The sequence below is a fragment of the Notothenia coriiceps genome, unplaced genomic scaffold, assembly GCF_000735185.1.
Source record: "Notothenia coriiceps isolate Sejong01 unplaced genomic scaffold, NC01 NC01_scaffold00008660, whole genome shotgun sequence".
In the NCBI taxonomy this organism is placed as follows: domain Eukaryota; kingdom Metazoa; phylum Chordata; class Actinopteri; order Perciformes; family Nototheniidae; genus Notothenia; species Notothenia coriiceps.
In genome coordinates, this window is record NW_011341361.1 from 1366 (window position 1) to 23784 (window position 22419).

At 41.6% G+C, this 22419-nt stretch overlaps 2 protein-coding genes and 1 long non-coding RNA gene across 6 annotated transcripts in view; 1 reads left to right on the forward strand and 2 right to left on the reverse strand.

Annotated features, from left to right (window-relative positions):
• The window catches only part of LOC104944698 (uncharacterized), a 7570-nt gene extending 91 nt beyond the window's left edge, over positions 1-7479 (forward strand). Inside the window, exons 2-3 of one of the 2 annotated variants that reach the window (XR_798252.1) lie at positions 5935-6377; positions 7042-7479. This is a non-coding gene — a long non-coding RNA (uncharacterized lncRNA). Of the gene's footprint in view, positions 1-5916; positions 6378-7041 lie in introns of those variants that run through there. The other variant, XR_798251.1, reaches the window with a different exon arrangement.
• On the reverse strand, positions 2320-5873 carry btd (biotinidase). Its single transcript, XM_010770271.1, has 6 exons — positions 5412-5873; positions 4512-4661; positions 4262-4413; positions 3981-4158; positions 3325-3909; positions 2320-2799 (listed from the first exon to the last, which is right to left on the reverse strand). Exons 1-6 carry the CDS (start codon positions 5658-5660, stop codon positions 2527-2529), a joined length of 1587 nt encoding a protein of 528 aa, XP_010768573.1. The 5' UTR covers positions 5661-5873; the 3' UTR covers positions 2320-2526.
• Positions 7480-8612: 1133 nt separating the features above from the next.
• The window catches only part of snx13 (sorting nexin 13), a 23846-nt gene continuing 10039 nt past the window's right edge, over positions 8613-22419 (reverse strand). For 2 of the 3 annotated variants that reach the window (XM_010770274.1, XM_010770272.1), the window contains exons 2-25: positions 21024-21136; positions 20816-20918; positions 20566-20655; positions 18686-18807; positions 18363-18481; positions 18048-18152; positions 17761-17849; positions 17356-17439; positions 17076-17214; positions 16206-16294; positions 15903-16002; positions 14871-15064; positions 14676-14780; positions 14407-14577; positions 13776-13845; positions 13088-13266; positions 12872-12979; positions 12620-12730; positions 12264-12425; positions 11713-11784; positions 11464-11609; positions 10967-11035; positions 10774-10886; positions 8613-10300 (exon numbers count right to left, since the gene is read on the reverse strand). In XM_010770274.1, the coding sequence (XP_010768576.1) occupies positions 10065-10300; positions 10774-10886; positions 10967-11035; positions 11464-11609; positions 11713-11784; positions 12264-12425; positions 12620-12730; positions 12872-12979; positions 13088-13266; positions 13776-13845; positions 14407-14577; positions 14676-14780; positions 14871-15064; positions 15903-16002; positions 16206-16294; positions 17076-17214; positions 17356-17439; positions 17761-17849; positions 18048-18152; positions 18363-18481; positions 18686-18807; positions 20566-20655; positions 20816-20918; positions 21024-21136 (2889 nt within the window). In that variant the 3' untranslated portion in view covers positions 8613-10064. The remainder of the gene's footprint in view (positions 10301-10773; positions 10887-10966; positions 11036-11463; positions 11610-11712; positions 11785-12263; positions 12426-12619; positions 12731-12871; positions 12980-13087; positions 13267-13775; positions 13846-14406; positions 14578-14675; positions 14781-14870; positions 15065-15902; positions 16003-16205; positions 16295-17075; positions 17215-17355; positions 17440-17760; positions 17850-18047; positions 18153-18362; positions 18482-18685; positions 18808-20565; positions 20656-20815; positions 20919-21023; positions 21137-22419) is intronic. The other variant, XM_010770273.1, reaches the window with a different exon arrangement.

Below are 22419 nucleotides of genomic sequence, written 5' to 3' on the forward strand. Positions count from 1 at the left end.
GAAAATACGATATACAAATGTACTGTTCTTACATGTGTAATTCAGATATGGTACAAAATATATATGGACAAAGTTTTGGGAAAAAAACATACAACATTTCAAAACATTTCCAACCTGACTTTGGTCCAATTCGGTAGAATGGCCCATTTATTGATTTTATTCCTTACAGTTATACAGAGAAACTCCTGAGTCATCACTCCTGATGACTCAGTTTACAATACATGTCTGTCTTTGTAAGTACCCTACTATCATGATTTAAAGAATGTCCTTTTTATTTAATATAATCCTGACAGTAGGCCTACCTTGTAGTAATTTATGGCCCTGATCAAGCAGAAACTGATTCTTTAAGTTGGTGGTCTTCGGTTAGGATCTGTTGAAATATAAACTACAAGATATAGTTTCTACTAGAACATGTTTAAATGCTTTAATGTTCAAAAAACACTTTTTTCCTCATACTGACTGTCCTGTCATCTGATGTCATTGAAATATGCTGCAACAAAAAAAGAAACCGTAAAAAATGTATTCAGAATTTTTAGTTTTAAATTCTTAAAAAATGGTGATTTCATAACTTTTCAGTGCTGATGGCTTTTAAAAGGCATAGTTTCTGAACACAGATTGTTTGCATTTCATTTAAATATTTTCGCAGAATTGAAATAGCACTTGTTTTTTATTTTTAAAAATAGATAAAAAGAAAAAAAGAACAAACATAGTGGAAAGCTTGAATTAAAAATGAACAATTATGACACGCAGGACAATTTACTTACTTTCACTGAAGACAGCAACAAAACATGTATCACTGTTCTATCCAACATACCTGTTTGGTGGCTTTGGCAGCCTGCACCTCGTAGATATCCAGGTTTTTCTGCATGTTCCTCAGGGCATCAGAGCGGGAAACAGGGATACGAGGGTCACCAGTCTGGATGACGGTGTGCTCATAAACAGCAGCAACGTACGAGGAGTCCACGTTGGGCTCCATTTGAACGACTACTGTTAAAAAAGAAAAACTGATGACAATGATTAAAAGCATTGTTCCAATCTTCAAATGTTCCTGACATGAACAAAGGGTGTACACCAGACCGACAGGTTATTATTTCGATAGAGAGGGTTCAATGTCTAATATAAGGCTGAGGTAAACAGAGATAAAGAACATTTATATTTGCACATTTGTATTTGTCAGAGACGAATGAACCAATCCTACAGGAACATAGAGTTGTGTTTACCGTATAAATCTGGGAACACATTCACTCTTGTACTTTGTGCTGCTCTATGTTTTTTTTCCAATACCTTTACATAATGTACAACCAATCAGATGATTAGAAGTTTAATCTCCTGAAGTCAATATATCAATTTATCCAGGGGTTAAATTGGGATTTGATATGTAGGGGGGGGGGATCTCATGATTTGATAAAGCATTATCTGCACCATTATCTGTATCAAATGCTGCAGCTCCTGATCGGAGCCGATCAGAGCAGACACACGTTCACTAAGCCGAAAAACTATATCCGGTCACAGAGATCTGCTATTTTAACATATCGAACCTAATATATTAAGAACGAAAAAAGGTTTAACATATAGTTTTTTGTATATGACAAATTTGCGAGAATTATGACGTCAGAGCATCGTCCTATGTGCCGGGGCTTAGCCCCGGACAGCCATGGCCCAATTTAACCCCTGAATGTATCATTGGGCAAGATACTGAACCATTAATGCTTGCTTAGAATCCCTGGAGGACTGCCAGTGGCAGGAAACAAAGTGAATAGCTCGCATCAAGCTTTATGCAGGTTAAATTATCATATTAACACATTTTAAAGAGTTTAAAGCTCTTGTTGAAATAAAATAGTCCCAATCTTCTCCAAAATCTGGAGCAACTACAGTACCTAAAGGAGTGAGTGGGGGACAAGAAACATGCACAATTGCTTTAAGCAGCATTTTTTAAGCTTTTAAAAACTGTCTTCTAGCTAGAAGGAAGGTTTGCCTTTATGAATTCTGATATACTAAAATCCTCATGTGATCTACTACTTTGCTTTGCTGGCCATTGTGGGAAAGAGAGCTTTTATAAGCCAGAGGTTGGAAGGTCTTTCCAAATAATAGGCTTTCCAGCTGATGCTGCCACAGGACACAAATCATAACCGAGTGCAAGCAGATGTTTTATCACAAACGCCAACAAACAAACAAGTGGTAAGAAAGTCAGGCGATCCAACCTGCTGCTACCTTGATAACCTCTATTGCTAAGAGTAGCCAATCCAAACAAGAATTCAAGGTGGCCTCCGAAATTTAAAGCCATGTGATACATATTTATTTGTTTAGGAAGGGATGAAACGGAATTTCTGGACTGACTGTACATATTTTTATTTTGAATGTTACATCCCACCACATCAGAAATTGATGTCCGAAACTGATGCAGTAATGTGTGTCAAAAGATCAAATGTGCACAAGCTAAACAAGTGTTTGTTAGACATTTTTTTTTATGATTCAGTATTAAAATGTGTTTGATATGTTTCCCCTCTACATCGGTTCCAAAACAGTTCATTCATTGTCCAGGTGATACATCCGTCCGTACAGACAGGCAGTGACCAGCCCACCGGTCATGTTTGAGTGTTTCATGGTCACTGTGCCATCTGGAGCTGTTTCAAAATGTTTTGGCTGCTCCAGGACAAACATGCTGGCCAAAATTGATGGGTACACATATCTAGACCCAAACCTCCCCTCCAACTGGAAGTCCATTTTAGACTCAGCTTCTTCTACTTCCTGTCCACAGGAACTGGTGTCCAACCCTGCACAGCGGATGAGAGCACACACCTGCAACAGAAATAAATTAAGATATTAAAATATCTCAAAGGATTCTCATTCATACCTAGAGTTTGTAAAATTCCAGAAATATGTAAGATTTACATTATATCATATAGAAGCAATTTGCTCAGGCTTAATTTATTATGTGTTATGCAGATAGGAACAAAGCTATACTTTTGCATAAAAACAAGAATCCACCAATGTGGCAAATAGATACAGTTTAAATTGTGCCATTTGGGTAGCTAGCTAAATAATTGATGGTGCTTCAAAAATGTAGGCTTTGAGCACATTTAGTGTTTAAAGTAAGCAACTTGTTTTTAGAAGAGGTTTTTGACCAGAGACTAAATGATTTGTTAAAAAGCCTCAATTAGAAAAATGGTCTTTTAACCAAAACATTCCAGAATACCGCTTATATGTCTATTCCCTCGGCACATAAGTTCAATATAAAAGTATACTTTTTTTCTATCTAAAAAACATGCAAAAAGTCCCAAATGATCTTGGACATTTTCAGACTGTTTACAACCCCTTTGGTACCTGCACAGCGTAGCGTCCATTCACAGTGTGAGTTCCACCAAATGCTCCCAATGCGTAGAGCTCTTTACTGTCGCCTTGTGGAATCAGCCGGTACTGCAGGTGGCAGCAAAAGGTGCCATTACACACATGTACTTTGCCCTCTGTCTCCTCCAAGAGGACAAAAGTAAATGGGTCGTACATCATGGATGAGATGAAGGTGGACGTGGAAGAGGCAGAGGAGGAAGGAGGAACTGAAGAAGAGGTTTCAGGAGCAGGAAAATCCAAACAGCTCTCTTTGTGAAAGAACCCAGAGTCTTTAGTTGTAGACCCGTCTGTCACGCTCTGCCCCGCCCACAGAGGGTCTAAGACTGGCACTCTGGCCACCAGCAGCCTGCCCTCATCTGGGTCTCCTTTCTGAGCGTGATGGGATTTGACAGAAAAAGGAGTATAGATGCCACTTCCTGTCATGATCATTTGATCGTTACAAATGTTTGCCGCCAGCAGGGTGACATTGGCACCTAAACTCAACGCATGCTGGAACTGGATTGTGTCCAATAGAGGAAGCTGGTTCATCCAGGCTGTGAGGACGATCAGCTGACGCACACCCTAAAATGAGAGGCCAATGTTAGAAAAAGAGAAGACCAAACAGAGGACTATGGAGTTGGCTGAGTGTCTACCTTCGTCACTAGGTGAATTGTAGGCTCGTAGAACAGGATGTCAAAACAGATGATGAGACCAAACCTCCCAGCAAAAGGTGTATCAAACGTTATGATCTCAGGTTGCGGGGGCGTGTCAAAAGCCGCCTCAAAGTAAAGGTTGTTCTTATGGTAGCGCCCCACCAGTAGGCCATCTGACCTGTATGAAAGAAGATTCTGGGAAACATTCACAAGGAAATAATCCATTGGTGCACTTGCTGGACTTCAGATGAACTGCTTTTATTTTAAGTTCTGCACTGCACCTGAAAACCACGTTGGTGTTAAACTGCCAGCGTCCATCAGAGGGACAAGAGGAGGAGGGGTCGGTCTTCAGGGGGCAGGGCTGCAGGTCGGCCATGTTGGCCACCAGGTAGAGGTTGTAACGACGGGCCATACAGCTCAACCTCTGCAGAACCTGTGAAACAACTCAAATGTGAATTGTGTTGCATTACTGGAGGCTCTGAGGCTGAGCAAACAAGTGGTCTCTCCATTTCAGGGTGTGTGATTGTGCACCTCAGTGTTGTTGTATTTCCCCGGCTCTGTGCAGGGGTTCCAGCTCTCCTGCTGGGGGTCAGGAATGGTTTCCAGGTAGTTAAAGATGGACGACCGGCTGAAGTTGAAACCCTGAATACCATCTTCTGGAAACACCAGGATTTGGACTCCCTGACCAACGAAGGATGAAGGCAAAGTACACATATAATGCAACACATTACTCTATGGTAGTCATAACATGTGTGATAGTAAACTTGCTCCTTTTTATGTGAGTATAAATGATGACTACTTACAATTTTAGTTATGCCACTTATCGAACAGAAACGGATTTTACAGAGTGCACACTGCTTATGATGCAACTAGGTTAACTGTTAAATATTCTTCAATTTATAGCAACAACAACAATTCCGGTGACATATGAGTCTTTACTAAGTGTCCAAGGACCAATACACTCCAAAGTTAATAATTAACCATAGTGCAAATGTGTGTTGTTTGTTTGGCTGTCAGGAAAAATTGTGACATGCAGGACAAAGTCTCTGCATTTCACAATTGTGTCACTTTGAGTAACCCTTTTTGGACGCCAATAAAATACCATGTTGAAAGGTTTTCTGCTTTACTCCTAAACATGCAGTATTGAAAGAAATGGATACTGGATGAGGGCTTCAAACCCGTCCAATATTTTCCAGAATAATAGATTAATTATTTGCTCAGGAGAGAAGCAGGACATCTTCATATTTAAGAGCTTGAATACTTAAAACGATTACAATTGATTAAGATCTTGCATAGTATTCCTGTCAACGGACTAATCGACTAGTCCTTACAGCTCTTTAGTTGATAAACAGAAGCTGTATCTATGAAGTGGACGAATCTGATTTTGGCTGAAAAAACATGTCTCTCGCTTCTAACTCGACAGTAGCCTACCTGCTGAGCGGCTCTGGCAGCCTGCTGCTCGTAAATATCCAGGTTTCGTTGCATGTGCTGCAGGGCTGCAGGGCGGGACAGGGGGACACGGGGGTCCGGGTTCAGGATGACATTGTGCTCATACACAGCAGCAATGTACGAGGAGTCCACAACTGGCTCTGTTTGACCAAGAGCCTTAGATACAGATAAACTGCTAAAAACAATAACCGACCAAAACATGGTTCCTTCCCTGAGAGACATGAAGAGCATCCTACAAGTGTTTCATGTTCTGCTTTAGAGGTGATAAGCTCCCCTTGCGAAATAGTAGTTCTTCAATACATGTGCGTTCATGTGGTCGTAATTTATGCAGCAGCTTTTGCTTTCATTTCATTTTGGAATATATAGCTACGTGTCCAGCCCGTAGGTCCTGCCCTGAAAGCATACATTGTTCTTTACAGAATGAGCGACAACATGGCTGTGATATTATACATCCATGGTGATACATAAACAAACCTTTATTTTGAAAATACATGACCAGAAGTAGTATCCTTTAAACCCGGAACCGCTTTGCAGGGCCGACCTTACTTCAACCAACATGAACAGAACCTGAGACACTTGGGTTGTAATTTTGCACATTGCAGACAACATTGTTTAAACACATGCGAAGACATTTTCAGGAACGGAATCGTGTGTTATTTGTCCTCGTTTGTCTGACGTCTCCCTACGTGTTTGTTTACAAAGGGGCGTATTAGCATTAGCTTTAGCACACACCCTGTAGTACAATGTCAACAGCACCGGAGGCACCAGCAGGAGGAGTAACATCAGCTGGAGGAGCCGGCGAGAGGCTCCAGAGCTGCTGGAGCTGTCGGCTCATCTCCGGCGGAGGGCTGCTCCTGTCGGCCGTTTATGTGTTCGGTACGACCCAGAGGTTGCCAATACGTGGAGTTTCCTCTATTGGGATGGTGACGCAGATGGCATTCGCTGTATGTAAGTTATCCAACACTCTTGACTGTTGTTAGTGTAACATTACTTAGATTGATAGATAGATTATTCATCAAAGTAGGAACAAATGTTTTGGTCACAGCCACAGTCTATGGTCACAGCAGCATTTTTTGACAGTAATTGTAAAAACATGATAAAATACAAATAAGAAATACATAAAAAGCCATTTATACACATTCACAGTAGAAAGTACATACATTCAGAAGAGAATCTAAGAATATACATCATATCAAATAATAAGAATGATCTCCAATATACCTTAGTGGAAAGAAACATATAAACAGTGTACTATATTTAAATATTTTTAAATGTGTTATGCCTGAAAACACTGCTGCTGTGGAAAGAAATTCCCAATTTGGGATGAATGAAGTATCTTTTATATCTTGGATTATATATATCCATCTAAAAATGATTGTGCACATTAGCTTTTAATTTAAAGTAATATATCCTGATAGGTAGTGTAAGTAGGCTACAATATGTGCAAATTGTTCATGATTATAGGGAAGGAGAAACCATACAAACTATGAAGCTTGGAGCTCTCTGCCAGCCAGATGTGATGTCTAGAGTTATTAATGGCAGGATGTTGAGAGGGTGGTTTTACTTGTTTTCATCTTTAGAAGTTATACATTCACATCTGTTTTTCTTTCAGGTCTGGCTTCATTCGGACTTGCTATCATCGCTAATCCGGTACAAAAGAAGACCTGAAGTCTGCTTAGAAACAGGATGGATAACTGGCTCAAACATGGACTTCACGTTTGATGGCAAATATTCATGGACAATATGAAAAAAGCGGCTCTTTGGTCTGTAGTAAAGATGTGTATAGGGATGTTGTGTATTATTACAGAAACAAGCTTTTCACTGTGTGGATAGATCAAGAATCAATATTGGAAGCTTTTCATTGAATAAAAGATGGAATATATTGTATTTAAATTAAAAAAGAAAATGTGATATTTCAGTAATCATTGGAATGTTATGCATTAAACGACATTTTAAAGTTTTTCATTTTTATGCAGAAGCACTTGAGTATAAAAGTAAACTTAAGGTGTCATTAGGACTGTGTATTTTTGCCATTTATTACACATCCTTTTACACTTTGTTTTCATTCTTTAAAGCTGCTAGCTCATCTGGTAGACTTTTTCTCTAAATGTTCCTGTGTATATCCAGCTATACTATATAATAAGGTGGAACAAGCCCCAAATATTAAATGTTGAAGCTCAGATAGTTTTTTACTAATACTGTAGACAGCAGGGGAAAGTAGAAAGCCATCTGTCTAATATGAGACTTTTATAAGCTGATATTTAACCCTTAGACACATCTGAAGTGTTTTCATTGACTGAGCTCCATCACAGAACCTGCAAATCTTAACAAACCGCAGATGTAGCAAACATACTCAAGACAGCACACACATCGTGGGTCAGTTAGTCTGAGTTACCTTTTATTAGTGTTATACTGATCGGAGCACAATTGCTCACAAGGAAGAGTTTGATAAGCATGATGCAAAAAAACACCCTAAAGTCATTTTCAGTCGCGTAAAATGATCATGACATTCTGATTGATTTTTTTTTTTTAGGTTAAAGAAAAATATGAAAATAGAGTTGACAGTACATTTAGGCACACTATTAACACATACTGTACACATATATGCACAATTTCATTATCATAGATTCATAAATACTGGGGTTAAAAAAAAAAGACAAGCCTTCCGATATGAAGAGATGTGCAGAAAGTTAAAAGTGACACCTCCTCCACCGTGGGAACAAAAGATTCACCTCCTAGTTATAGGCTCTAGTTCATGTCCTTTTACTCAGCCAATCAGAGTCCACCAGGGCTGCTCAGTGCAAGCAAATCAAAGCAGACGACGGGGGTCCATCCAATGGCTGCAGCAGGATGGGGCTCCGTCTGGCCAATGGGAGGACTGGCCCTCCCAAAGTTTGCTACGGTAAGTGCTCATTCGCAGTGATTTGATTGGTCACAGGCTCTCCTGTGAGCCAATAGACAAGAGGGGAGGGGGGTCTGTTCACACTCAACAGAACAGGCTTAACGCATAAAACACCACTTATGAGTTAAAAAGAAGCAGTTTGTAGTTTGAGGCCCAATGAGCTAAACATCGGGATGAGACAAGGAAAACCCCCTACCACTGTCCAATCCATACCCACAACACAGATGCTGCACGAGTGGACGAGGGATAAGTGTAAAATACCCCCCCACACACACCACAAAAAAAAATCAGACTTATAAAACAAGTCTGTAAAATAAACTTTGTACTTTTACAACAACGGAATGTAGAGTTGTTGGAACAAGAAGACATTTCTGGGGAAACTTCTCGTGTTTTCTACTATTAAAACGATATGATTGACTTTTTCAGTATACAATGATTCAAAATGCACATGCATTAAAGTAACAAATATTGCACAAAATTAAAGACATTTTCTCTGAATAAAAGTGAATAGGGATATATTTCCATATATCTATATTGATTTCCTTTGTAGCGTTCAGTCGAGTGAAGGAGAGCTACCTCTAGTGTGCGTCTCTTGGTCAGTTTATAGTACGTTTAAGGCTGGTTAACTAGCTCACACTGGCACAGTTTCTGACTGAAGAGGGTTGCATCTTCAAAACACACACATTCACACATAATTCTACATGAGCCAAATACACTACACCAGAGGGTACATTCTTTGTTAATGCGCTTTGACAGCTAGAGCTGAGCCTCCCACAACTGTAACACACTTCATGTGTCCTCACAGCCTCACCTTTGAGGTCGTTAAAGGTCAACTTTGCATTATCTCTCCTCGCATGATTAGGATATGAAGCACAGTAATGTTCAGAGTATTCCAACATCAAACCAGTGCACACACACAGGTGTGGAGCAGCATGAGCTTTGGTCGTCTCAGGTCGTGAAAGTAGCTTTAAAGGGGGGTGGAGCTAGAAACAAAAAACTCATCTTGTCTCGAGAGAGGCATTGAAGCTGGAAAAAAAATGCAGACAATAAAAATCGAAATGGTCTCTTTTGTCACATTTTTTGAAAACGGCGCCTTTTTCAACCCAGTGCTATTGACATATTTGGTTGCTATGAAAAATGGTTTGAAAGTGTGCAGCTTTTGCAGATAAAATGTTTACAGCACGAGGGTAAGTGTGACCACAGCTGAGAGGCCGGGTCACTGAGATGGTGCGGCGTGTCGGGGCCAAGAGACAGAAGCGGGGAGGTAAGGCAAGGTGTGGGTCTATGCTAACTACTCCTGCATTTCAAAAAGAATACAGTAAGGTCCGCTCTCTGGAGTCAGGACCGGGAGAAAGCAGCATCGACTGGCCCGTGATAAAGCTAAACACAACTAAAAAAGTTTTTAAAAAAAAGGAGGAGGAAAATATCTAAACTAAGACAAAAGACTGCCATGTCCAGTCTTGGTGCAAATTACAGTAATTTGTGTGTGTGTGTGTCACAGGGTGAGAGGAGGGCAGAGTGTGTGTTGTTCCTCCTTCAGTTCTGTGACCACAGAAACACTCAGATGGATAATCGGAGTGTTTTCACTGAAAAGAGTGTGTGAGGGAATTAGAAGGGCAGAAATCACACACATACCTTAACGTTCACATCCACCCCCCCCTCACTCTCACTCTCAGCTCTCAAGTCTGTGTGTGTGTAGTCGGCCCGTGTCCCGTCGCCTCCGTCCTCTCCTGTCACCTCTTGAGGGAGGAAGATTTGAGTTTCTGACTATATTTGTGGATGCGTGGCGAGCGGGAGTGCAGCTTGACAAAGAGCTCGGGGAATTTGTACTGGGGGAACATCGTCTCCAAGAAGCCCTCCAGGAAAACGTAGACTAGCCGGCGGTTCATGGGCTGGTACTGAAACATGTCGAAGACGCGGAGGATGCCCTTCCTCGTGGTGTCTGCTCCGATGATGTGTTTCAACTCGTCTGAGGGAGAGGGAGAGAGATAAAGGGGTCAGGAGGGTGAACAAGGAGGCATGGTGGAAGGAAACTTTTACATGGGGGTTGATTTTAGCATCAAGCAAACAGAGGTGAAGCACTTGGGTTGACCAGAGGAGGACTTAGGTCAATGAATTGCCCCTTTAAATGTTGCTTTAGTGCATGAATTACGCATGGAACAATTAATAACAGGGACATGAAAGTCAAGGAACACACATTGACCAAAACAGATGATAGGTATTATACAGACAATAATGCTTCACAACTGTAAAGAATGTAGCTATGACAAGCTTTCAGTACATCCTCTTCCTGTTCTGTAAGGCTCAGATCTAACCCAGTAGATTTATACTTGTTGTCCAGCAGTGTGTTCTCAGTGGTACAAGAGACAGGGCGAGTAGTGAACTTGATGAACAGTCCGTAATGGGGCTACATGATGAATACATTAAGTGTGTGTGTTTCACCTGGCATGATGCCCAGCAGACTGGTCTTGGCAGCTATTCGTGTCCTCTGGCAGATGTTTTTGTCCCGGCGGGGCAGCGTCTCAGCCAAAATACCGTTGGGCCAGTAAGAGTCCCTATTGGTAGAAAGATCAACTGAGGGTTATCGATAATTCTTCTGACAAATCAGATAATTAAAAAAAAGTGGATAAGTTACCTGAACTTCTTGACGTAGTCTGCAACCTGCTCCGGTGAGGTCATGTAGTCCACATGATCCACAATCTTTCTACAGAGACCAAGAAAAAGGATGATTCACGTTGTGTGACACCTTTAACCTCCCTCTATTGTTACAAGACTTGTTTGTCTGAAGATCTGGACATGTGTGTACTTGTGTTCAGTTTAGGTGTGTGCAAACATCCTGTGATCTGTGAACTCAAATCCTATGATGCGGTTTGCTCAGGCGGAACTGGCTCTGCGATAAGCATGCTGACTGTGCATCTTTGGTCATGAGATGTTTGTGTGAAATACGGCACTTTGGTTTAAATGTATAACAAACCATTACTCTAAGAGTGTCATTTTAGTTTATAGACATCATTTGGTTGCAACAAAAGATCAAACATATGTAAATGAAAAAATTCTAACAAGTGTGTAGTTTATGTGCCTATATTTGTATGAAGTTGTTTCAGTCTGCATTGTGTATTGTGTGCCTCTGACCTGTTGATGGTGTCTCCATACGTGGCTCTGATGAGCTGCTGCAGCAGGTTCTTTATGTTCCTGCGCAGCCACTGGTTTTTCTCCTTAAGGTCAAACACCTCGTCCATCAGTAGCAGCATTACTCTCAGCGGTATGTTATCATCCACCTGTATATTTCCACATATGAATGGGAATCAAAAGAAATAAAATCACAAGAAAGTGAAAGAAATAAACCAAACACGAAGAAGACATGGCCATTGTCTTACTCACATTGTCATCGAGCTGAGCAGAGACTCGACAGTGTTCGGGGTCGATGTCAGTCTTAGGGAGGAGTGGAGGCACCTGGGGAAAAACAGATTGTTAGGTAAATAAATATAAAAAAAGGTGACGAAAACACAAATCTGGTTCAAGGACTGGATTTGTGACGACTTGTACCCATACTTGCCAACCCTGAGACCTCAGTAATCAGGAGCATTTCAAAACCACTGCGGCCTTTCAGTTGCACGCGCTACTAAAGAGACGCGCTACCATGGAAACCAAACAATGGTGTAGCTGTATTAAAGTCCGAGTGGAAACAGTCCTGAGTAAATCTGATTTTGTCAGAAATCGGGAGAAATGCAGGAGAAATATGACGCCCGGAGGAAACCGGGAGGGGGCAATGAAATCGGGAGTCTCCCGCGAAAATCGGGAGGGTTGGAAAGTTTATAACGCTTTCAATCCCTTTAAGCAATGCTGCCAACCCTTTTAAACGGAAAAATCAATGATATTTTACTGTTTTCATTAAGTAAGAGAACTTGCTCTACACTTTGTGATGGTGTTACCTTGAGTATGGACTGTTTAATGTCCTGCCCGAGTCTCTCTGACATGCGGCCCATGTTATCAGAGACCTTATTCATGCCCTCCGCCAGACTGTCCGGCAGAGACTTCACTGCGTTGGACACGTTTCTCATGGAGCTCCTCAGAGGATTTACAAATGTGTCCACCTGAAAAGCGAATACAAAAAAAAGGAGAAGATCTAATTTAGAACAAACACTCACATAATGTATGTGTTCAAAAGTAAATAGGATGAGTATGCAGAAAAACATCTGAACTACATACTTTATACATGTGCTGTTATTTGATTGTAAATAAATGACACTAAAAACACATATTCTTTGTTTGATAAAAATGTAGTGACCTTGCGAGCAAACTCTCCCTTGCCCTTGCTGTAGGCTTTGTTCTCGAGGAAGTCATAGACATAAGCAATCAGAGTTGGACAGGCCTTCACCATCTCTGGGTTCATCAGCAACTGGAACACACACACACACACACACACACACACACACACACACACACACACACACACACACACACACACACACAAGTTATTGATGTACACACTTACAAAAATAAAGGTGTTCAATACAGTGTAGCCATATAAGACAGTTACCTGCAGGTAAGAATTGAGGTCTTTTTTTCTCTTCTCCAAGAAGTCTCTGTCCATGTTGTTGAAGGTCTTCTTCCCTGGCAGCTTGAGAATCGACGCCAGGTTCTCAAACTACAACAGAATATATGAAACTCTTAGGAGACAGTCGAGTTCATGAGATTCTGCTCCGTGTTAACTTCCTTTGGGATATGAGAAAGAAAACCCTTGATAGACACACACCTGTTCAGTGACCCTCATGTGGAAGTCGTGGAAGTCGGAGTAGCGGCGATAGGTCTTCCAGCAGTCCTCACTGCCGTCATGGCTGCGTCTGACCACCGTGATGGCGTACAGCGCGTAGGTCTTACCGTGGTCGTTGCACACCCCTGCAGCACCCCAGAAGCCGGGGAGACAAGCGTCAGCTACCCAGCCCGGGCAATACATCCACAATGGCAATGGAAGATGAGGGGGTAGATGGAAGGAAAACAGGAGGAAGACGGGGAGGAAAGGAAAGTGTGTGCAGGTGTAAAGTGTGCAGAGGGAGGAAGAGAGGGCAAAGGAAAGAATGCAAAGCAGACGGTTTGGATAAAATAGAGGAGAAAGTGGCAGAAATAACAGGAAAGGTAAGGGAGGGAGGAAAAAGGAAAAACAGAAAAAAAAAAGTGATACAATGGAAGAAATCAAAACACAACTAGAACAGTATGAATCGGAAAAGCAGACATGATGAAAAGGGCTTGGAAGTGAAAAGTTGAAAGAAAAGAATGTGCGGGGAGGGGCTAACATGGGGGGGCACACAGATATCTGATGTACACAACAATTTAACACATTTCCAATATCCATATCACACATCAAGTGGAAGGTGTGTGTGTGTGTGTGTGTGTGTGTGTGTGTGTGTGTGTGTGTGTGTGTGTGTGTGTGTGTGTGTGTGTACCTGTGTCAGAGATGAAGGCATGTAGGTGCAAAGTATCATCATGGCAGGAGTTGGACAAATCGTCCAAAGACTGAAATCACAAGTAACATGGAATCATTTCACTGCACAGTTTGCTTTCAATAACCCAATGCAATGCTTCTTTAATGTGGGGGACGTGTTTCCACCATAGATCAAACTTATCTAAGATTTGACCTATTGGTTTGTGGACTCCAGTTTGGCGTTTTGGAAGTTGCCATCCAGAAATGACAAAGTACAACCAATCAATGAATAAGACATTTTTAGATGACCAAAATGTTACATTGAACGTTCAGGAACTGAAAACACACTGTAAAAAGTTTTTTAAAAATTGTACAATGAAAATATTGGAAGGCACCCAGACTAGACAACACCGTGATATCGACCTATAAATCACAAGATAGTCACGCTTTGGGATCTATCCTGAAAAATAAACGGACGGTAATAAATCAGATGGGCGTTTTTTTGCAATTAGTGGAGTAAACCCTGCTGGATATTAAAGTGGATGTTAAAAGGCACTATCGCATTGGTTTCAGTTTTCCGACCCAGAGCTAGCTGCTTGATCTCAACATCAGAACGATTCAGAGTCGTAGAACAGGGTATGAAGAAGTCTTACTAGGTTTATGCTTCCTGTGGGAGAGCCATTGAAGGATTCTCCATCCCCGTCATCAGACCCCCGGTAGCTCGGCTCTTTCAACATGTCCAGCTCGGCTAGCATGCGGACGTAGAGAGGACTCTGCTTGAAGGAGGGGTAGTAGCGCTCATCTCGTAGCATCATGTCATACACCTGGAGGTGAAAAACAGGGGCAGAAATATAAGTCATTTTTTTTTGACATGGAAAGCTATGAAATAAGAAATATTCTCTCTGTAGAAAATATTTAGTACACTTTTCTGAATTTCATCAAATATCTCTGGTGTGGGGTCGTCTTTCTGGAGCTTCTCCCCTAGTTTGATCACGGACGCTTCATCCACCTGGACCCGGGGCGACGCCTTTAGGAACAAAAAAGTAAAGACACATTTGAAAAGAGTCTCATTAAAATGACTTCACAGGAAACACTGACATCCTAACACGCCCCCCACCTTGTCCGAGAGGTATTGTTCGTAGACGCCCAGTGCAGCGGCCTTCAGCAGCCCCTTGGTGTTGCTGGGCTGCTTCTTGCCATCTTTCTGCCAGTTCTGCATAGCCTCCAGCTGCTGCTGCGCCGTCACCCTGTAGCCCTCCACAGTGAGCCAGAAGAACAGCTCTGCCTGGGCCCCCGCCGCCTGCATGTAGTCTGGAACACACACGAGAGCTGGTCCAAATGGTGTCTACAGCACTTTGGTTACACATTCATGCATAGTTAGTGGGCAAGGGCCTTTCACAAATAGTATTTGGTGTCTGGTGATCTTGTAACTAAAGATCAATCTACTGTCACACTGAGGCAACGCTTTGGATATAGGTCAGAATATAAAGGTTGTGATACACGCAGATCTTCCTTTTATCTACTTTGGTTACAGCTTTTGAGCTTGTTGATCTTTATTTAAATACAACGTTTTTCATATTTAACATTTCTAATCACAGAAACAGCCGTAACATTTAAGCTCTTACTCAAACTAGATCTGACACAACTTGGCTTGACTCCTAGTTTGCTCACACAAATACACTCACATGCGCACACAAACACACACACGTGCACTCTATCGTGATCTGATCCGTAAAGTGGTGTGACCTTTTCTTTTAAGTCTCTGACAGGTCATGTGGGCTGAAGAAAGGAGCGTGGCAATGACACAGGTTGGGGTTATATATTCTAGAGGACTGGAACACATTATGGATTATAAAGATGATTAACAGAAATGTTCAGGATTAAGGTCTGGGGGTGACTACAGTGACATTTGGCATCAGTGGTTAATGTGATGATGCATTTCCAGACTTACATTACATGTCACTTGTTAGTCGCTTTTATCCAAAGCGACTTACATACATTCAATACTGTGGACAATCCCCACAGGAGCAATTTGGGGTGAAGTGTCTTGCCCAGGGACACAAAATGCTGACTGCAGTGGGACTCGAACTTGCTACCCCCTGATTCGAACTTCAGCGCACTATCCACTGAGCCACAACCTCCCACTTACCCATGAAGAACTGCAGGGCTATGTTGTGGATGAGAATGTGATCCAGAGGAATGACACACAGTTTGCCAAAGTTGGCTGCCAGCTTCAGGGCATCCACCTCCTACACAGAAAATGATAAAGTTAAGTGTGATACAAAAAGAAGCAGAAATGATTAAAGTATATTCTCAGTCTAGCCGACTCCAACAGACTTTGAGCGATTCAGGTGGGACTCGCAGACAATGTTTCACCAGCACACTAACAATAAGTGATGTGTGTTTTTACTGGATTCCTCCAGTGTAAGCACTATATGCTGCAGTTTCTCACCTTGCCAGAGTGTAGTCTCTGGATCCGAGTCTCACACACCTTCTTCACAAACAGAAGACTGTTGATCTGGTTCTTGATCACATTGATGTCTGAAGGACGGAGAAACAAACCGGGAGGAGAAAGAGCATTAGTTAAAGGTGGGGTAGGTAATTTTGGAGAAACCAGCTCGAGTGCGCTAGAATTTGAAAAAACACAACCGAAAAAAATCTGCCACTTCCTTGCAGAGCCCCTCCTCCAACACAGACGAACGCGCACATGACCAATGAGGGCACGAGATAAGTTTGTGCACAGATGGAAGGCTGACAGGCAGGTAGGCCATCCAGTTATTTTAGCCGGGCCGGCTCAAATGACTGGTCGTGCTTTTTACAGTACTACGGCTTCCAGAGATTAAATGTTTGTTATGGATTTTTTGTCAAAGCACTTTAGATATTCATTGCTATCGGGATGTTAAGAGCATTCCATGGAATATAACACAAAGTGTATCTCGAGCCGGTTTCTCAAACTGACCTACCCCACCTTTAATATAAAAAAGTGAAAACAAGGCATGTCTCCTAAAATGAACATCCAATATGTTGCCCAAAATCTAAATTGTATTCCTTTAATTGCATATAATATTATCTGTCAAACTAAACCAATTCAGTGCATTTAAGGGCCAAATCAAATGCTGGATTTTAAAGAAAATATTTTGCTGAAATGAAAAAAAGAAAGAAAGAAATGATTTTGAGCTAGTCCAAAAACATTTGTCAGCCCTAAAGCAACACATTTATTAAGCCATGCTTTATGTTTCTGCTTTGTGTCTTTTTACACACATAGCCAATGACTTTCATGTACTTGTGTGTCTGTACATCAGCAGAAAAACACAGTGCCTACCATCTCCGGCGGTGTCCAGGGAGCGGAGGTACTGCAGCTCCTCCAGCACCTTGTCCTTCACCGCCTCCAGCTCAGAGGGCTTGTCTGTCAGCTTCAGGATGTTCATGAAGGCTTCGTAATTACAGCTGGAGTCCCGTATCTGTTCAAAATCACATCCATTCACATAACCATTAAAGAAGTCTGTTTTCAATTTGCTTTCTGGATTTTTTTCTTGGATATCTTTGTGTAGTGTTTACACACAAAGTGAAAGTTCAAATAACAGCTGAGTGCCAACTCTCACCATCCAGATGACAAACTGATTGATGTAGTCTGGGTCGCTAAGCTGGTTGATCAGAGGAAGTAGAACACCACGGGCCAGCACCTCCTAAAAACAAACATCACAGAGCATTTTCAGGTTCACTCTTTTACATTTACACCACAAACGTGTCGTGACAGCATAGTATATTCAGCAGCCTGTTGTTGGAAAATAATACTCATAGCTGGCTGCAGGCCAAAGTGGCAGCATTTGGCCTGCAGCTCGATAATGGTTCGTTAACAATCCAGGTTGTGTGACATATTGTGTGGCTGAATATGTGATTTTGAGCCTCATATTTGCTTCTCGGATCATTGAAGTCATGTGTAATTTGATCCTGTGACAGACTGTGTAAGTGAGAGTGAGAACTAGTGTTTGTCTGTGTGCGCTCACCCTAAGGAAGTATCTCATGTTCTTGTTGTGGAAATCTCCAGGAGGTAGTAACAGATACAGAAGCAACTCACACAAGTCCCTAAGAAAACCTGACACACACACACACACACACACACACACACACACACACACACACACACACACACACACACACACACACACACACACACACACACACACACACACAGTTTAAAAAAAAGTTACAACATCAAACAGTACATATATATGAAGAATTTTTCATGTCAGTGTGAACTTTAAGGGTAGACACGCTACAAAAGTGTGTTAACCTTCTTCATCTTTGTGTGAAGTGCACACCACGTCTCGACAAATCTTCCTTTCCATCTCCACCTCGGCCTCAAAGAAGGAGTCCACCAGCTCCTCCGTTATGTCCCCTGTTCACACATCACTCATTTTCATTATCCAACATGTATTATCCTCATCGGATTTAATCAAAACCTTATGGGAGAATTATTCTGCAGCACGATTATAATCAAATCGTATTGTGTCCAATCTCCACACTCAGACTGTTAATCATTGTTAAAAACAAGCTGAACAAACAGCCTAAATGTACACAAAGAAAGTGTGTGAGTGTGTGTGCTTACTTTGCTTGTCCTCTCTGTCTGCGAGGCGGTCCTGGGCTTTTCTAAAGACACGTAAATGGGTGGCAAAGTCGTCCACCAGGCGAGTAGTGAAGTAAGGCTGCCAGTCCACCTCTTTGGACCTTGGCACATAAATGATACATTTGGTTTATCAAGAGCTTTTACAGGTGCTCAAAGACGCTTTACAAAGATTTTAAAACACAACAACATTTAACACTAGGACACCATATTCATCTCATAAATACACAGGGATAATGTAGAAAAAACTATAAAATATTTGTTTTGTTTAAAACATTGGATATCAGGAAACTGTATCCATTTCTTACCGTGTAGAGAACTGGACGAGGGCATTCTGCAGCGTCTGTCTGATCTCCAATAGGAAGGACTCATCCTCGCTCAGAGTGTAGTACCAGTACTGGATATAATCTCTCAGAGCAAACTGGATCACCTTATAAAAAAGAGAAGCAAATAAATGTATCAAAGACAACCCAATGACCTGGTGCAAGGGGCTGGACAGTAAGCAAAGGGAGTTAGCAGGGTTAATAATACAGGGTTCCTTCAGCCACAGGCAAATTAGACTTATTAAGATGTTTTAACAACATCAAATAAAACTCTATTAGTGTTTTTAGTTCTTTCATCCTAATTGTAAATAGTAGAGGCATTCTGTACATTATGTAAGACTTCTGAAACACTTCTAAGACATCCTAATGAAATGGTGCACAAGGTTTGAGTGTGAGATAGGTAAAGTACAAATATTCATGGTCAGTGCATAACTAAAACCCAGAGGACAGATTACTGGGATATCAGCTCACAGGACACTTGGGTGAATCAACTAGGTAGTTGTACTGTACTGGATAGAGTAGAGCTAGAGCTGAGTAGTTACAATCAAGCAAACACATGAACTGTCAGTTAAGAATGCTACTATATGAGCTGACTGTGTTGATAAAGTAATGACAAAAAGAGACAAAAGATTGTGCCATAAATATCTTTCAGAGAGCATGGCGCGGGTTTAAATGATGTCACGTTCGGCAGTGCTGAAGATCTCAAGGTTCACATGTTGCAGAAATGATTAGTGTGCATTCCCAGGGAGGAAGGGAGAACAGAAGCAGCACAGTAGAGCAGTCAGTGTCATCTGACCATCACAAACTGCTGTGTCTGCACTTAACTCTGCCGGCCACGCTGCTTTACGCAGGACTGCATGCTACAAGCTGCTTTTCTACTGGAAGTGTGGTAACCACAGGACAGGGTGTAAAGAAATACTGTGACCAACGGACAAAAGCCACTGAGCTCATCTTCCCTTTCTGCAGCACTGATGCTCAGCCTTACCTTCATTCAGAGGATTTATTTAGAATGATTTTAGGCTCAAAGATTCAATTTCCAACATACTAGAGGGAAAATCAGTCAGCAGTGTTTTACTTTAGCCACATGAGGAGGGAGGTTGTATGACCCTTGAGAAAATGTGTTCTGCTACAAGAAGACAAAACAAATCAATATAAATACAAATGTAAGTCCTTTTGATGGGGAAGATTTCAGAGGTAAAATGAACAAACATAAAACAATCTATCTTGGAAGAACCCGTAATAAGTGACCAATCTCTCAACTTCATACAAATATAAAAGCGGAACTTACAATAGTAAAATATTAAGTCTAGAAAGAGAACATGTCCTCGAAAAACATGTTATCAACTCAGTACCCTAATATAGTGTTGGCAAATGCTTCTTTTTTTTTTAGCTTGACTAAAGGCAGGTACAACCAGCAGACAGATATCCTACTCAAGACAACTCTAATGACACGAAACACAAGTAACCAACTTCCTGTGCAGGGGAGACACTGAGGCTTCAGGGCTAAGGGTATGCATTGTTTGATAGGCATGAGCTGGACCAGCTGATGGGTCGGATGGTGAATAAAGGGGGCCAGTGTCCAAAAGTCTGGAGTGTTTGTGGTCCTGCTATCTTCTGTTGGCTTTTCTCATTATGTGTTGTCACATTAACATTGGTGTAATTATTTGTATGGCCAATGTGTTTCAACAAAACTGAAAATAATTCTTTAAGGATTTACTGCAGGACTTTCGTAGTGGACTGTTTTAATTTGAGATAGGGGTCATTGTCAAGTGGCGATTAAATGTATATGAATACATGAGTGTTGGTTGAGCTGTTGAAAACTATACAAAGGGCACTTCATATTTAAAAATGACACACAAACACACCTGTTGTAGTGGTTCATCTATAAAACTGGAGCCAGTCAGTCTCCTGTCTATTTTTATAGGCTTCATCTCCAACTTCATCTCATCCAATGTCTGAAGGAAACAAACAAAGAGACACAATCAATAACAAAGCTTCTTTCATGAACTTCATGGTGACTGGCAAACAGACTTCATCAACAAAGGAACTTCATTTACGTATAATCAATATATGTAGGCAAGGCCGAAATGTGTGTGTGCTTCAGCGTGCCCTTACCTTTAGTATGCCAATTTGTGTGGGGGCCAAGTAGGAGTGCTCGCACTTTTCCAGGTGTTTCTCTGAGTTGATCTTTCCATAGAGCAGAGTGACCGCAAAGCCCCTGGAAACAGAAGTGAGAATTAGAGAAAAACGGATCTATGGTGGTTAAAGAGAGAGAGAGCATGCTTATAAGACATGATGGACGGTTTAGTGGTTTCCTGCTTACCCTACAATGAAGCAGAAGATATAAAAGGCCAGGTAGAATATGGCAAAGGGTCCAAAGGTGACGAGGAACAGCACGACTCCAAGACCCCCCCATCCCCAGATGGACAGACTGGCCTGAAAGGCACACAGAAGGAAATACACAAGCTGAATACTCCATGTACTTTATATTATACTTACAATTGCCTTGAGAAAACAGACTCCCTCTGTAAAGCCTGATCAAGCCTTTCACATCTTCAAATGATAACAGACTGAATGATAAATCTTTTAATATGCAGACTAAGACTACACCCTAAATATAGTTTTGTTTTTGTACAATGTGTGTCTGATTTTACCGTGTGCAACTAACAGTACTATATTCAGGGGTGCACATAAGTGGTACGCAGGTACGCATGCGCGGCAACAATCTGAAATGCGTACCGTCACTTGTGTCCCAAAGCGCATTTGCGTACCGATGTATATGTGAAGCTTTTCCTTAAGGCGGTTGGATCATACATCGGTACGCAAATGCGCTTTGGGACACAAGTGACGGTACGCATTTCAGATTGTTGCCGCGCATNCACACACACACACACACACACACACACACACACACACACACACACACACACACACACACGATTTAAATGATTCGATTATCAAATCGGAAAGCCTGAAAATCTTTTTGTTTTTACATTTTTTTTATTACATTTTCATAGTCATCCACACCAATCAGAAGTGCTGTGCTCCACATGTAGCAGTCATTGTTACCCAATCAGAAGTGGCCCATGATAGAAGGTGATGGACAGATTGATCCAATCACCTGCCACGTGTTTTTGAAAGTGCCTGTCCTTTCCAAATGGCTTCCAGTGGAGCTCTAGATGGTCTGGTGAACCGTCTGAGTCAGGTTAGTGATGCTCCATCACATGTTTCTATCACAGGTGAGTCTTAAACTGAAGCTCGGCTTTAAAGCAACCCAACGGAAGTTTCATTTAAGTTTAGTTCTTTCACTCGTAGCGTGGGCTGCGGGGGGGCTAGAGACGGGAGCACGTTGATGTAGGGCTTTTTTTCTTCAACTTTTTGTTGGTTTTCAGTTGAGTTATCCTGAAAGCTCAGGGTAACAACTGTTAAAAACACTCTTCAGAAGGTTTTTCTCCAATAAATTGATGTTTTCAAAGTAAATGGATAATCGTTTTTAATAATCGTGATATCAATTATTGACCGAAATAATTGAGATTATGATTTTTGCCATAATCGAGCAGCCCTACGTTGATGCGACCTTCCTAGCCGGAGTTATGGCCGCATTTTACAATGACACACACACACACACACACACACACACACACACACACACACACACACACACACACACACACACACACACACACAACACACACACACACACACACACACACACACAC